This window comes from Schistocerca cancellata, chromosome 3 (genome assembly GCF_023864275.1).
Source record: "Schistocerca cancellata isolate TAMUIC-IGC-003103 chromosome 3, iqSchCanc2.1, whole genome shotgun sequence".
Taxonomy (NCBI): domain Eukaryota; kingdom Metazoa; phylum Arthropoda; class Insecta; order Orthoptera; family Acrididae; genus Schistocerca; species Schistocerca cancellata.
The window spans coordinates 402,498,910-402,517,114 of record NC_064628.1 but is presented as its reverse complement, the minus strand read 5'-3'; the positions used below and the strand labels follow the sequence as shown (position 1 = coordinate 402,517,114).

Sequence of the window (18,205 nt, the reverse complement as noted above, 5' to 3'; positions counted from 1 at the left end):
ACAAGTTTCTTTTAGCAAGAAATGCTCTCTTTGCTTCTGCTTTTCTGCATTTCACGTTCTCCCTCCTCTTCTGCTTGACAGTCACTTGCTACTTCTGCTGCTCTAGAGTACCTTCTGCTACTTTTACTCTCATCATATTCTGTGCTCAATGGACTGTTCATTCTGTTAGACAGGTCCTGTAATTCTCCTTCCCTTTCACAGGTGACAGCAATTCTTACTGTTGATGACTGTTCTTTTATTTCTTGTTTGTTTCTTCTGTGTACTGTGAAGGATTACTCCAATAAGTTCTGTGTATTATTTTGTGAAATGGATGTTACAGTAGAGAGGAGGAAGATTACGGTTTAATATCCTATGGATGATTCCACTGTGTGAGAGTTACGACAGAGTAGCAGTGTAATTTTATACTCTGCTTCTCCTCTGTGTCAGTACGGGGAAGGAGTACGACGGGGTGACTGGTGGACCGGACCGCCGTGCCAGCAGCCCCGCGGTCACCTCGCAGCCGCAGCCTGCCAGCTCTGTGCTCAGGCCCAGCGAGCCTCCTCCGCTGCCACCCACCGCTGCTCTTGCATCTGCTCCTGCTCCCATGGCAGCCTCACAAGTGCCGAGTAAGTTCCAGCAATTATTTTGTGAGGTATTTACAGATTAGAATTCGAAGCTGTAGGGTAATGGCCGGTTTGAGAAAATAATAGCAACCAGCTACATGGTAGTTACAGAGATTTTTACTTTGCGTATGGCAGCTGCAGAATTCAAAGTGCAGTGTGAAACACTTCCGTATTAAACATATCTTTTGATACCTTTAAAAACCTACAAAGAGACTGTCAAGGAAATTAAATGTGCGGCAGTTTCAGTTGTTGATGGTACCTTTGTATCAAGTCTAATGCTAGTATGGCATCTTATATTTTCATTGGGAAGGTAAGTGCTCAAAAATGAATATACAATGAGTTCTTATACTTATCTTCTGTTGTTATCCATAGAACTACATGGAAGCAATTCAGAGGTGATCAAGTAGATTTGTTTACCCTTAGGCTCAATCGACACCCAATTATTATGGAGATGGTTCGGGAACACAAATGGGCATTTAGTTTCCATCACAGTCACATTTGCAACTGGTAAACAGATTTGTTGAAACTTCACAGTTGTTTGTTTTAAGACAATACTGATGGGTTACTTCATAATATAAAAGATTTCCTTGAATGACATCAGTTTGCAACATAGATGGAAGAACTGCAAAGAAAGAAGTGTGTGTGTGTGTGTGTGTGTGTGTGTGTGTGTGTTAAAAAAAAAAAACCAGAACATCCCAAAAGGTGGTATTTGACCTAAATTTGGTTGGTACTTCATAATACAATCTTCTGACCTTTGAACTGACATACTCTGCCAGCTATGAGGGCCCAAATTTTAACTTGGATTCTGAACCACGGTCCAACTCGACATTTTTTGCATCGGCAAACATTGCCAGAAGTGATAGGTGAAAGATAAAAATCGTAGGATTGACTGGGGATGGAACTCTAGGCCTTCAGATTTGTAGACTAGCACTTACCACTGAGCCAAAAGCCACACTATGTAACTATGAAAACTTATTCCTAAAAAATTATTCATCCAATATTTTCAAAAAAAAATTCATGGAAAAAATTTATTTACATTATTCTTCTAAAGAAAGCAGCTTTTGCCGATATACAGATATACTGTTGTAAAATCATTATGAAGCAAGACAAAACTGTGTGACATGGCAAAACTTTTGTATAAAATTTTCAGTTAATAGCTGTGTCATTTTGTATAAGCACAACATTAAAGTTATAAACAAACTATAACTATCTGAACATGTAAGCTGAACTATTAGTATGACAAAACTCTGCTTATCAACACAATTTATGTCAGAGTACTTCAAAGGTTGTAATAATTAGTCATTGCCGAAGAGAGAAAATTGATATTCATTAAATTTTGTATCAAATAAAACATGGATAAACATCTAAACCACAATTTATGCAATTAATTTTTTTTCAGATTGCAAATATTAAGTGTTTCGTCACAATAATGATTAGTGTTACTTGACCATACAAGTCTTTGTAGAATTTTAACAAATACACAATATTCATAATTACGTTTTTCATCCAAAAGTAGTGTGTGTTTTTCTTAGATCAGACTGCTCATGCTCAAAATTTTGGTTATATTGTATGTAGAAAATATCATTAAAATATATGCATTTCAAGAAACATAGATCAGTATAGCATATATAATTGTATAAATCACATTAGCCAAAAATATGCAAAACATAACAGAAAAATACCAAGAATAACCTTGTATGCAGTGAAGATGTACCAAAGTGCCAAATGTGCACATTTGTTTTTATACTTGATGAATCAGCAGAATGTGCATCAACAAATCGTACCAGAAAGATGGACACTGGAGAGTAGCTACAAATGAAACAGTCTACAAGGAAATAGAACCGGTAATGAGTACAATCAGGAAGAAACACATTTCATTTTTCAGACATCTAATCAGAACACCAGAGAACAGAATCATCAGGAGAATAATAGAAAAATTTTGGGATAGTAAGTGCAACATTAAGTGGATTACAGAAATCAAGGAAGATATGGATGAGCTACAGATTACACTGGAAGACCTAACTGACAAAATCAGGAAACTCACAGACAAACAAACCAGACTGCAAATGAGAATCAACAGACAGACAATGGGAAGGGTGATTTTCAATGAAGAAAGAAGGATGATATGCGAGAGAATGAAGTAGTACTGGGCCGTTAGGAAACTGAAAAATTCTTTGTATAAAGTTGGCTAGAGTGGTCCAATGAAGGCCATAAAATGTAAATCATAATAATAATAATAATAATAATAATAATAATAATAATAATAATAATAATAATAATAAACCCCGTGGAGGCCCGGGAAAAGAATAGGCCTCCGGTATGTTCTGCCAGTCGTAAAAGGCGACGAAAAGAACAAACCACTAATAGGACTAACCCCCCTTTTAGTGTGATTACTTGGTTCAGGACAGAACTAAAGAAGCCTCGGACAAACGCCGTCATCGTCGGGGACGACGCTTGAACCCTATGACCGCCCACAATGGTAACGACACTGCTAGCCAACTGGAAAATGATTTAAATCCAAATAGAGGTGTTTTGCAGGATATGCTTCCTGCAACCACCCTAGAAGGAAAACAAAGACAGAGGGAGAGATGGTCAGATGAAGTTAATCGACACCTCATGTTCTGTTATTACCAAGCAACAAACCTAGGAACCAACACAACTGGATACCGATCACAAGTGTACACAACATTTATTACCAGATACCTGGAATTAAAATTTTTAACAGAACAACGACTAGCTAATCAGATCCATGTAATAATAAAAAATAACAGGATACCCCAGTCATAATTAGAAAACATCAAACAACAAGTACAACAAATACTGAAACAATATAATGTGCAATCAGAAGAAGAAGAAAATACAGTAATGGACTCAAACATCCCAGTAAAGGACTCATATATCCCAGAGCAAACAAACAAAGACCAACACGAATCAATAAAACAATTAGAGGAAAACGAAATCTTAAGACAACCACCAGAACAAACACAAATAGAACACGAAGTGACACACATGTTATATATAGAAGAAAAATTTCAGCTGACATATATAGAATACAAAGACACAAATACAGACATTAGACCATTCTTGCATAGACCACCAAATAACCCACAAGTCGAAACAACAATAACAACTATCAACACAATCATACACAACAAAATAAATGAAAACACAACTATGGAAGAGTTACAACTACTGGTTTATATAGGAGCACTCACTACACTAAATATACACACTAGGCAGAGATCAGAACCAACCAACACACAGAAGAAACCCACAAAACCAGCATGGCAACACAGGCTACAGATCAGAATAGAAAAACTCAGAAAAGACATTGGACAGCTAACACAATTTATAAGAAATGAAATATCAGACAAAAAACGAAAAAGGTTAGGTAAAATCTCACAACAAGAAGCAATAGATCAATTAGATGAAAAGAAGCAGAAATTACAAGCATTGGCCAAACGACTTAGAAGATACAAAAAAAGTGAAAATAGAAGGAAACAAAACCAAACATTCAACGCAAACCAAAAGAGATTTTACCAAACAATAGATAACACACACATTAAAATAGACAATCCACCAAGCATAACAGACATGGAATACTTCTGGAGCAACATATGGTCAAACCCGGTACAACATAACAGGCATGCACGGTGGATTTAAGCAGAAACAGACTCATACAAGATGATACCACAAATGCCTGAAGTGATAATTTTGCAACATGAAGTCACCCGAGCAATTAATTCTACGCACAATTGGAAAGCCCCTGGAAATGATAAAATAGCAAATTTCTGGCTAAAGAAGTTCACCTCAACACATTCACATCTCACTAAATTATTTAACATCTAAAAACAAAGATGATGTGACTTACCAAACAAAAGTGCTGGCAGGTTGATAGATTGTGTGTATATCAACCTGCCAGCGCTTTCGTTTGGTAAGTCACATCATCTTTGTTTTTAGATATATTTTTCCCACGTGGAATGTTTCCCTCTATTATATTCGTATCATAAATTATGTAACAGTTACATTGCAGACCGATACACGTTCCCTGATACACTTACACATGGAATAACTTATCTGAATCCTAAAGATCAAGTAGACACAGCAAACCCAGCTAAATATCGCCCCATAACACGCCTACCAACAATATACAAAATATTAACTTCAGTCATTACACAGAAATTAATGACACATACAACACAGAACAAAATTATAAATGAAGAACAAAAAGGCTGTTGCAAAGGAGCATGAGGATGTAAAGAGCAACTGATAATAGATACAGAGGTGATATATCAAGCTAAAACTAAACAAAGGTCGCTACACTACGCATACATTGATTGCCAAAAAGATTTTGATAGTGTACCCCACTCATGGTTACTACAAATATTGGAAATATACAAAGTAGATCCTAAATTGATACAGTTACTAAACATAGTAATGAAAAATTGGAAAACCACACTTAATATCCAAACAAACTCTAATAATATCACATCACAGCCAATACAGATTAAGCGTGGAATGTACCAAGGAGACTCATTAAGTCCTTTCTGGTTCTGCCTTGCTCTGAACCCACTATCTAACATGCTAAATAATACAAATTATGGATACAATATTACTGGAACATACCCACACAAAATCACACATTTGCTATACATGGATGACCTAAAACTACTGGCAGCAACAAATTAACAACTCAACCAATTACTAAAGATAACAGAAGTATTCAGCAATGATATAAATATGGCTTTTGGAACAGACAAATGTAAGAAAAATAGCATAGTCAAGGGAAAACACACTAAACAGGAAGATTACATATTGGATAACCACAGCGACTGCATAGAAGCGATGGAAAAAACAGATGCCTATAAATATCTAGGACACAGACAAAAAATAGATAGGAATAGATAATACAAATATTAAAGAAGAACTAAAAGAAAAATATAGACAAAGACTAACAAAAATACTGAAAACAGAATTGACAGCAAGAAACAAGACAAAAGCTATAAATACTTAAGCTATACCAATATTGACCTACTCATTTGGAGTAGTGAAATGGAGTAACACAGACCTAGAAGCACTCAATACACTTACACGGTCACAATGCCACAAACATAGAATACATCACATACATTCAGCAACAGAAAGATTCACATTAAGCAGAAAGGAAGGAGGAAGGGGATTTATCGACATAAAAAACCTACATTATGGACATAATAGAAGGAAACATTCCACGAAGGAAAAATATACCTAAAAACAAAGATGATGTGACTTACCAAATGAAAGTGCTGGCAGGTCGACAGACAGACAAACGAACACAAACATACACACAAAATTCAAGCTTTCGCAACAAACTGTTGCCTCATCAGGAAAGAGGGAAGGAGAGGGAAAGACGAAAGGATGTGGGTTTTAAGGGAGAGGGAAAGGGGTCATTCCAGTCCCGGGAGTGGAAAGACTTACCTTAGGGGGAAAAGGGGACGGGTATACACTCGCGCACACACACACATATCCATCCACACATATACAGACACAAGCAGACATATTTAAAGACCTATTGGCGGAGTTGATGTGTAGGTGAAGGATTAGGTGGGTGAGGGCAATGGATTGTTCAGTTTGGAACTGGTATAGGGACTGATGGAAAGAAGGGTTGCAGCCAGAGATGGGAACTTTAAGTGTGAGGCCTTTGGGGGTTATGCCAAATGTCAGACAAGCCTGAGAAAATAAAATATGTGAGCGTAATCTGGCTAGGGTGAAAGCATGTTTGCGGAGGGAATGTAAATAAAACTTAATGGGGTCGTTGTGGGGGTGTTGTGAGGGTGACATGGCATTAGAAGGTGGAAAGTTTAACATGAGGTTGAAATGAAAGAGAAAGATAGAAATATATGGGGATAGATAACTAGAAGCAATTGGAGATCTGGTATGAAAAAAGGCGAAAAAGTGTTGGTTAAGTTGATCCTGTGGTGAACTTGGGTTGGTAGACAGCAATGTGCAAAAAGGTTAGGTGGTTGTGTTGCCGCTAAATCACGTTAAAGGACGGAGAAATTCGGGAAAATTTCGAGAAAATTTCGAAAAAACGTATTAAAGGAGTGGTGTTGTGGTGAAAGATTACGAAAATGGGGCTAACAATTGTAGAAATAATGACGTTAAAACCTGTGGGGAGCAGCTAAAATGATCAGTGATGTGCGAAAAACGGAAGTGGAAATAAAGTTAAAGTTATTAGAACTAGCCGAAATGGTTGTTAAAAACGTGAAAGCAGCTGTTATTGAACTAGAAACGGTGGATTTTATAGCAGCGGTAGTGTTGAAAGCGGAAAATAAAATTTTTTTGGTTATGGTTGGGAAGTGGGTTACGTATTGTTGAGCATATATAGGCGGGATAAAATTGTATAGTAGATTACGGTAAAAGGGGAAGGTGAATACAAAGTGAAACTACTGGTAAAAACAGAAAGAGAAAATAAAGAGAAAAAAAGAGAAATAAGACAACAGGAAAGATTTCGAAATGCAAAGGCGACAATAAAAAACGTAATTGTTGGGTTCAAATTAATGATATGGTTATAATAGAAGGAAACATTCCACAAAGGAAAAATATACCTAAAAACAAAGATGATGTGACTTACCAAATGAAAGTGCTGGCAGGTCGACAGACAGACAAACGAACACAAACATACACACAAAATTCAAGCTTTCGCAACAAACTGTTGCCTCATCAGGAAAGAGGGAAGGAGAGGGAAAGACGAAAGGATGTGGGTTTTAAGAGAGAGGGAAAGGAGTCATTACAGTCCCGGGAGTGGAAAGACTTACCTTAGGGGGGAAAAAGGGACGGGTATACACTCGCGCGCGCACACACACACATATCCATCCACACATATACAGACACAAGCAGACATATTTAAATATAATATGTCTGCTTGTGTCTGTATATGTGTGGATGGATATGTGTGTGTGTGTGCGAGTGTATACCCGTCCCTTTTTCCCCCTAAGGTAAGTCTTTCCGCTCCCGGGACTGGAATGACTCCTTACCCTCTCCCTTAAAACCCACATCCTTTCGTCTTTCCCTCTCCTTCCCTCTTTCCTGATGAGGCAACAGTTTGTTGCGAAAGCTTGAATTTTGTGTGTATGTTTGTCTACATTATGGACTGGTAGATAATTTAAGAAAATTCTTTCTAGAACGAGCAGAAACTATCAAAATACACAAAGCAATCACTCATATAAATACACAAAGCAATCACTCATATAAATACACAAAGCAATCACTCATATAAATACATCGGCTACACCACTGCAATTTCATAACCACTTCTACAACCCTTTAGATCACATAGCATCAACAGATATGAAGAAAGTAAATTGGAAAAAGAAAACACTTCATGGCAAGCACCTGTATCATCTAACACAGCCACACATTGATCAAGACGCATCCAACACATGGTTAAGAAATGGCAATATATACAGTGAGACGGAAGGATTCATGATTGCAATACAGGATCAAACAATAAACACCAGATATTACAGTAAGCATATTATTAAAGATCCCAATACCACAACAGATAAATGCAGACTTTGCAAACGACAAATAGAAACAGTAGATCACATCACAAGCGGGTGTACAATACTAGCAAATACAGAATACCCCAGAAGACATGACAATGTAGCAAAAATAATACATCAACAACTTGCCGTAAAACATAAACTAATAAAACAACACGTTCCCACATACAAGTATGCACCACAAAATGTAGTGGAGAATGATGAATACAAATTATACTGGAACAGAACCATTATAACAGATAAAACAACACCACATAACAAGCCTGACATCATACTCACCAATAAAAAGAAGAAATTAACACAACTAATCGAAATATCCATACCCAATACAACAAATATACAAAAGAAAACAGGAGAAAAAATTGAAAAATACATCCAACTGGCTCAACTGGCTGAGGAAGTCAAGGACATGTGGCATCAGGATAAAGTTGACATTATACCGATTATACTATCAACTACAGGAGTCATACCACACAATATCCACCAGTACAACAAATGCAATACAGCTACATCCAAACTTATATATACAACTACAGAAATCCGTAATTATTGATACATGTTCAATTACCCGAAAGTTCCTAAATGCAATATAACATATACTGTACGGTTAAAAGGAAGTCACGCTTGATCAAGGTCCGCGTCACTTTCCATTTTTGACCAGACATAACGTCTGAGGAAAGAAAGAATAATAATAATAATAACAACAACAACAACAACAACAACAACAATAGTACTTGATGAAATTTTTGCAATATGTGACATTATTTCCCATTTCAAAAATGATAAATTCAAAAACAATCTCAAAATTAAACAAACATGAATCAAAAAGTCACCATCTTATTCTAAGAAAATTTAGCAAAATTATGAAAATAATGACAATCAGCACTGTGTGTTACTGATTACAAACCTTTAATTCAAATCATTTGAAACAAAAATTTTCATATAATGAATATATGTGGAAGTAACAAGCATTTATGTCAGCATAAGATATCGAGTAGACATTTTTGAAAAGTTCCATTAAGTACTGGCCAATTGAAAATGTTACATTAAATTAGTAACCCTATTTGATTGATGCCACACACACATACACACATTTCTCACAACCATTTGTAACATTCACTGTAAGATGTTCATCCCATTGCAGCAAAATTATTTTTCTCCATTGACCTCCTAAAAATGCTAATACAGAAATTATAATGCCACCATATTGTCCCTGCATTCTCCTCCGTGCAGTGCTGGTGCTCCCCTTCCCCTTTCTGATTTCTGATCCGTACACCATTATGCCTCGCACTTCCTCACTCCAATCTGCAATCTGGATTGCTGCTACCATTCAACCCGACGCAGTTGTATTCTGGCCAGATGTAGCGATCCTGTGTGTGTGTGTGTGTGTGTGTGTGTGTGTGTGGGGGGGGGGTGTCCTTTATGAAGAAGTCTCTGGCTGAAATGTCAATTTGTAAGTTTTTTTTCATAGTGTCTGCCTGCAACTACTACCTTACGGTAAGTAACAATCTCTGCTTTACATAATATTGCTTATGTTCCAAACTGTACTTTCCATTGTTCAATAAAAAGAATAATTTAATTTCAATAACTTCAGATAAACCTTTTCACTTTTTTGACAAATGGAAATAAATATTCATTAACATACTGCAAGGATGCTACACATACATTTTTTGGTATTTGTACACTTACTAGTTAATGAAACACTTTTTAGTTAATGAAACACTTTTTAGTTAATGAAATACTAGAAGATAACTCTACATCTGCATCTACATCTGTATCTATATCTTGCAAACCACCGTGAGGTGCATGACAAGGGGTACGTCGTATTGTACCAGTTATTAGAGTTTCATCACATTACATTCATATATGGAGTGTGGGGTACTATATTCCTAGAGGCATAATTTAAAGCTGGTCCTTGAAACATTCGAAATAGTTTGTCTATCCTCAAAAGTCTTCCAGATCAGTTCCTTCAGTATCTCTGTGACACTCTAGCCACGGATCAAACAAAGCTGTCACCATGCATGCCACCCTTCTGTGTTTACATTAATACCTCCTGTTAGCCCTATTTGCTACAGGTCCCACACTCTCGAGCAATGTTCTAGAACTGATCGCACAAGTGATTTGTAAGCAATCTCTTTTGTTGGCTAAATGCACTTCCCCAGCTGTCTACCTATAAACCAAAGTCTACCACCTTCTTTACCCACGACAGTCTATGTGAAAATTTCATTTCATATACATACAGAGTGTTACACCCATGTATTTGCAGGATTTGGCCGAATCCAACAGTGACTCATTGTTGTTATGATCATAGGATACTAAGTTTTCTTCATTTTGGGATGTGCACAATTTTACATTTCTGACCATTTGAAGCAAATTAATAATCTTTGCACCAGTTTGAAATATTGTCTAGATTTGACTGAATGTTTATGCAACTTCTTTCAGGTGTACTTCATTATAGATAACTGCATAATTTGGAAAAAGTCTGATGTTACTATTAATATTGTCTGCAAGGTCGTTAATATACAACATGATCAGCAAGGGTCCCAACACACTTCCTTGGAGCATATTTGAAGCTATTTCCACATCTGTTGATGACTTGCCATCGAAGATAACGTGCTGTGTCCTCCTACCTTAGAGTTCTCAATGCAGTCACAAATTTCACTGGATGCCCCATGTGATCATACTTTTGACAAAACCTTAGGTGTGGTACTGAGTCAAATGCTTTTTGGAAATCAAGAGATATTACATCCACCGGACTGCCTTGATTCAAAGCCTTCAGTATGTTTTGTGAGCAAAGTGAAAGGTGGGTTTCACATGATCGATGTTTTCAGAATCGATTTTGGGTGGCACTGAGTCGGTCATGCTGTTCAAGGTAACTCATTGTGTCTAAGTTCAGAATATTTTCTTAGATTTCACCGCAAATTGATGTAAGTGATATTGGATGGTAGTGTTTTGGAGCACTTCTGCTACCCTCCTTGTAGATGGAATGTAACATTATGAGTAGGATAGTTGCTACTCACCATATAGCAGAGATGTTGAGTTGGAGATAGGCACAACAAAAAGACTTCCGGAAAGTGAGCTCTCGGCCAACAAGGCCTTTGTCGAAAATAGACAAAACAAACACAAAAACACACACACACACACACACACACACACACACACACACACACACACACACACACACACAAAAATCACAGTCTCTGGCAGTTGGAGTCAGACTGCGAGCATCAGTGCACGATAGGAGAGGCAACCAGGTGGGGATGGCTGGGGCAGGGAGGGGGAGGGATAGTGGGGTCGGTTAAGTGCTGCTAGTGGGAGTGTGCAGGGATGAGGTGGAGAGTAGGGCAGCTAGGTGCAGTCGGGAGGCTATACGGAGGGAGAGTTGGGTAAAGGAAAAGGAGAGAAATAAGCCCACACCTGGTTGCCTCCCCCATCATGCGCTACTGCTCCATCTGGCTCTAGCTGCCAGAGACGGGTTGTGTGTTGTTGACAGTGCCTTCCTAATAAGTTCAACAGTAATAAGGCATCTGATATTGCCATTGGGAAGGAAGCTTCTTCGTACTTGGGTTAAATATTCCTCATAAATCAACACAAATTTAGTATTCATCGCAGTCACATTTGCAACATAACTGACGCGTACATTTACTGAAACTTCACAGTTCAAAACAAACATTACTTATCTAAATCTGCATACATACTCCGCAAGCCAATATATGGTGCACTACGGAGGGTATAACGTGCCACAACTAGTCATTTCATTCCAGTTCCACTCACAAATAGACTGAGGGGAAAATGACTCCACATTAGCCCTCATTTCTTTCATCTTTTCTATGTTGTCCTTACATGAAATATACTTTGGTGGCAGCCCTTCTTCTGTTGGCTTCAGATGCTGGTCCTCTAAATTTCCACAATAGTGCCTTGCAAAAAGGTGTCCCTGTTTCCTTGAGGGATTCCTGTTTAAGTTCACAAAGCATATCCAAAATAGTTGCAAGCTGATGGAATCTGCTGGTGATAAATATAGCAGCATGCTTCCCAATTGCTTCAATGTTTTCCTTGAATTCAACCCGATTTTCCCAAAATTCTCCAAATAAAATGAAACAGAGTGTTCACCTTTCCTACTACCAACCTGATGTGCTCATTCCATTTCATATTGCTTTGCAGTGTTATACCAGGATATTTAAGCAATGTGACTGTGTCAAGCAGTGCCCTACCAGTGCTGTATTCAAATGTTTAGGGATTGTTTTTCCTACTCACCTGCAGTAACTCAGGAGGTGTGATCAGAAAGTACTGTGAATTTGTTTTTCTTAAAAGTATTTTTATTTGTTCACCATTATCAACTTTATCCCTTTCAAAGGAATCCCTCTCAGATATAACATGCTAGTGCCAGTGCATTTTCCAGTCTTGGAAGCACTTCTGGAACGTACTTTTCATTGTGGTGTTCAGCTCCTTCACCAATTCTGTTTTTATCTTATTAACAGTGGCCAAATGACATCTTTTCATGGTTCTCTTCAGTCTCTGGAATAAAAATAAGCTGCAGGGGGACCTGTCTGGCAAATATGTTGGCTGAAACAACATAACCTTTTTTTTCTTTTCTTTTTTTTCCAAAAAATCATGATCAAGCATTGGAATGTGAGCAGGAGCATTATCATGATGCAATTTCCGTGAGTGGTTTAACCATAGGTCTGGTCATTTTCTTCAGATTGTTTCACGCAAGTGACGTGTAAACTCCTTATTGGCCATGCAACCATAAGGCATGAATGTGCGATGTACTATCCCATTGTAATCAAAGAAAACGGTAATAAGAACCCTTACATGTGATCGAAATTGTTGAACTTTTTTTGGTCTTGGCACTTCAGGCAGTTTCTGTTTGAATGATTGTGTCTTGATACCCATGTTTCGTCACCTGTTATAATTTTCTTTAGAAGTTCTGGATAATTATCAGCTTCATTCAGCAATACCGGAGCGATGTTTGTGTGATGTAATTTTGATCGAAATTCAACCATTTTTGAACAAACTTTGCTGCTACGCATTTCAAGGCAAAAAAAAAAAAAAAAAAAAAGAAGAAGAAAAAAAAATTGTTTGGTATGATCCAAATGATATATGGTCATCTTTCTGATGGTCATTCTGTGATTTTCTTCTACATTGTCATCAGTAATTGACGTGCTAGGGTGCCCAGGGCAGTCGTCTGCAGTGTCTTCTCGACCCTCTTTGAAACGTTGTACTACTTGTAAACTCTTATCTTACTCACAGTAGAGTCATGAAAAGCCACAGTCAACATTTTGAATGTGGTGCTGTACTTTATTCCATTTTTCAAGCAAAATTTAAAGCAAATTCTTTGATCCATTTTTTACATAAATAAAAATTTCTGAGTACTCATAAAACATACAACTTTTTAAACTTTCAACAATAAATTAAATATTCAAAAATGCTGAAAATGCAAACATACATTAGGAATGTGTGAACCAACAAGATTAAAAAGTTTTGAAAATAGGATGTAAAACCCCGCAGGATTCAAAAATTCCCATTACTTTTTGATCACACCTTGTACAATTTTCTACATGTACAACAAGCTGAAATTCACCATACCAACTAGAAATTTGGCAAAGTCATCTTGTATCCAGCTACAGCCACTCAACTTTGACGTTATACCACGGCATCTTCAGCAAATAACTACAGATTGTTGCCCACCCTGTGTGCCATATCATTTATGTATATAGAAAATAATAGCATATCTGTCACACTTCCCTGGGCACTACTGACAGTACCCTTGGAGGACAATTTACTGGCCACTGATACTTCAGTGTGTGAGCTACTCGTATATCTGGGGACCCCAAACTCGTGTTCGATCCTTTGTCAACAGTCTGCAGTGGGGCACAAATGTCAAATGCTTTCCAGAAATCTTGGAATATGGAATCTGTTTATAGTCCTTCATCCATGGTTTGTAGGATATCGTGTGAGACAAGGGCAAGCCAAGTTATCCACAAGCAGTGCTTTCTAGATCCGTGCTTATTTGTGGACGGAAGGTTTTTTTTGTCAAGGAAATTTATTGTATTCAAAATCAGAATACGTTCAATAAAGCTGTAGCAAACCAGTATTAAGGATTGTGTTCTGTAATTATTTGGGTTGGTTCTTTTACCTTTCTTATATACAGGAGTGACCTGCACTTGCGATTGTGTGCTGGGTGAAAAATTAGTGGTAACTCCCAGCTGAGTAAGGCACTAATGCTGCAGAGTATTCTCTGTAAAATTGAACTGAGGTCCTTCTGGACCTGGCAACCCTCCCCCCCCCCCCCCCCCCCCCCATTTCTTAACTACAAAATTTAGAACTTCAGCTTTCCTTTTACTGTCTTCTGTTGCTACCCCAGACAGGTCAACAAGTGATTGGATAGGAACCTTCGACCCACTTAGTGATTTTACACATGACCAGATTTTTCTCAGGTTCTCAGCAAGATCTTTTGTAAAATCAAGAGTGCAACAATTTCTGTTTCCTCAGCATTTTCTGAATTTGATTACTAAATCAGAAGGATCTTTACCCTCCTTAATCTACTTACATGGCACATATGTCTCCAGGGTGTGATTTACAGTTGGTTCAACTTTGCCCTTAATTCCTCTACATCTGTCATGTTGCAGCCAAATGATGTCCATTCATTGTCTAAGTGTGATGCTAACAACTGCTTATCTGCTTTTTCTAGGATGAATACTGTCCTACCCTTCTTGGCAGATTTATTAATTCGAGTAACCATTGTTGCTATGATGACAACATGATAGTAATCCCAATCTCTCTATTGCCACTGTCAGCAAGGTCGGGCCTTTTCATAGCTACAAGATCTAAAATATTTCCTTGTGTGTGGGGTGATTTCTATGTTACTGAGTGTAGACTTTTCTTGGGTGATTTTTCAACTCCTACAGTAAAATCAGATGACTAGTAAAAACATCAGTTAGTTAACTTCAGCTTACCAAAGCCTGTTTTTAGATGAAGTCACAGACTTAATTACGACCTTGGTAGACTCCACATTTTTGTTGACAGCAACTAACACTCCCCACCATGTGGTGTCTAATCTCTCTTTATGATAAATCTTCCATGCCTTGTTAAATATTTTGGAGTTTCCTACTTCAGGTTTCAGCTAGCTCTCAGTTCCAAAAATAATTTGAATGCAACAACTTTCATAGAGAGCAATTAGTTCAGGAATTTTTTAAGGATATTTTGACAATTTATTGTTAAAATTTTGACAGTAGAAGCGTGTCTACTTCATACAGAATCTGACTTAACTTTCATCAGAGGGCACCAAACTACCACCTAGCCTTAATAATAATAATAATAATAATAATATAATAATAATAATAATAATAATAATAATTAATAATAATAATTAATAAATAATAAATAATAAATAATAAATAATAATAAAAATAAAAATAAAGTGCACTCCACAAGTACTCCAGTACCCAATACCCTCCTGATAATGCAGAAATCTGTAGCCAAGACATTCATAGAGTTGATGAAGCCTTTGGCTGAAACAGTCCACTCGGCTCCAAACCAAAGGACCCCAATCACCTCTGGGTGTGATGCTGCAAATGTGAGCTCTGCTTGCATCCGGCAATGCCAGCCACCTTCGCCAGTTCTGTCAGCAGCCCATAGGAACTGAAAATGTCCATGGAACCCAAGCAACAGGCGTAATTGCCGCTAGCGTGAGCAACGACTTGCAGACAATTGTACCCTGCAGACTTGATAGCCACAGGCGGCACTCCCCCTCATTTTGGATCAATCCCTAGCCCCATTGGCAGACATGCTGAGCGGACATGAAAATTCTTTCCGGCAACTGAGGCTCCTTACCGCGTCTAACATTGGAGTTCCCAGTAGCCAGTAAATCCCTACCCCTGTGTGCCTGCTCGGACCCTCCTGAAGGAGCAGCCACCCGTCCATTCACAGGGTGAATGGAGGAGGCCAGACAGCCAGCCTCCTTATTGACTCCTCGCCTCAAGTGTCGCAACTGCATAACAACGGCCCACTCGCCTTGAAGTGAACACAGATCCCCCACACCGGATACACTGGAAAGTGCCTTGACGGCAGAGCCCACGGGTGAAACAAGTGGCACCTGAAGTGTACTGTGCGATGGCCAGTTTCTCCACTGCTGCTGCCACACACTAAAGTAGCATTTAGTACCACTGATTTAAGATTTAAACAGTGAAAAATAATGTAAAATGATTCTATGAACGACAGCATGAACTTGCGACATAGACAAAAAAACTGCATAAAAAGAAGTGTGTACAGAGATCTGGGAACTGAGAACAAAGACAGTGTAGAAGTGACTAGGTTCTGACATGCTAAAAAGCATAGTACACCCACCGTATGAGTAACCAGTCGGTATGTATTTATTTCAATTCTGTTAGTCAGTCTTATCCTTCCCCTCTCTGTCATTTTCGTACTCTCCCTTTTCTCTGTGCTATGCAGTGATATAATTTTGTTGGTACATTCAGCAGTGTGTGTGGATACTGTCGGCTAAATGTGTTGCAAATGGAGTTAGTATTCAAGTAATAAATTCAATTCAATATGTTGTGTGGCAGTTTCTCACACATCTCAGTGTTTATGACTTATCCCCTCAACTATGTAATGATATTATGAAGAGGATAGTTCCTACTCACCAATAGCAGAGATGCTGAGTCACAGATCGGCTAAAAAAAAGGCATTGTTGGCCAAAAGCTCACTATCCGACTGTCTTTTTGTTGTGCCTATCTGCGGCTCAGCATTGCTATATGGTGAGTAGCAACTAGCCTGTTCGTAATATTGTTACATTCCATCCTGGAATTTTCATTGTTTTATTCTCCTGAATTATGTGTCATACACAACTATATAATTTTGTGTGTGTATTCAGTGCTATACATGAACACTGTCTGCAAAATGTTGTGAATACAGTTGATAAATAAAGAGGTAATAAATAAAAAAAATCATGTGTGATGTGACAGTTTTGCTGCACAAACAATGAAAATGCATTATGTGCTAAACTTTATTTTCCTTCCATCATTTTGTAAGGGTTACAAGCAAGAAAAGTTATCTTAAAGGTTTGAAATTGTGTGTAAAGTTTGTTGTAAGTCACTAAGTGCTCTCATTCTCGAATACTGTATGAATAAAATTTGAGTATTTGCGTGTCGTTGCCTACACTTCTTTTTCATCCCAGCCCTTACCACTTTTATAAGCAGGTGGTTCTTACCCCCACAGCAATTCTTTCCAGACAGCAAGTGATATGTGCATAAAGTTTGGTTGAAATTAGTGCAATAGTTTCAGAGGTGGTGTGTATGAATATATATATTTTTTTCTTTGATCCAATTTTGATGAACTATGGCCTACACATGCCCCAAACTATGGTTACGATACCTGTGAATGTCCAATGAAAATTTCTATAGGAGTTTTGGAGATTAGCGTGGTCAAAGACAGACAGACAGACAGACAGACAGACAGACACGCATGTGTCAACACACACACACACACACACACACACACACACACACACACACACGGTTTCCTGATTTGTTATTAGTATAGATGTAATTTACTCTTATATGCCAGAACATTTAAGAAATCCCTAGTGTTATCCAATTACTTTAGAGACATTTGGTTTACAAGTGAAGTATAAATTTCAACAAGTGTGTGTGATCTTTAGTGGAAAGATCAAAGAACAAAAACAGTGACAATAGTTATTTTAACTAATTACAATTTTAGGTTGAAATATAACAAGAATGAGGAGCCTCAGAATCTTTGTTTACACATTAATGTTATGTACGAGGGCAGTTCAATAAGTAATGCAACACATTTTTTTTCTCGGCCAATTTTGGTTGCAAAAACCGGAAATTTCTTGTGGAATATTTTCAAACATTCCCGCTTCGTCTCGTATAGTTTCATTGACTTCCGACAGGTGGCAGCGCTGTACGGAGCTGTTAAAATGGCATCTGTAACGGATGTGCGTTGCAAACAACGGGCAGTGATCGAGTTTCTTTTGGCGGAAAACCAGGGCATCTCAGATATTCATAGGCGCTTGCAGAATGTCTACGGTGATCTGGCAGT

At 37.9% G+C, this 18,205-nt stretch overlaps 1 protein-coding gene across 1 annotated transcript in view; it reads left to right on the top strand.

The window, feature by feature from the left end:
* Positions 1-18,205, top strand: part of LOC126175148 (uncharacterized) — a 215,756-nt gene that overhangs the window by 134,217 nt on the left and 63,334 nt on the right. The window contains exon 13 of the mRNA XM_049921710.1: positions 427-605. Within this exon, the coding sequence (XP_049777667.1) occupies positions 427-605 (179 nt within the window). The remainder of the gene's footprint in view (positions 1-426; positions 606-18,205) is intronic.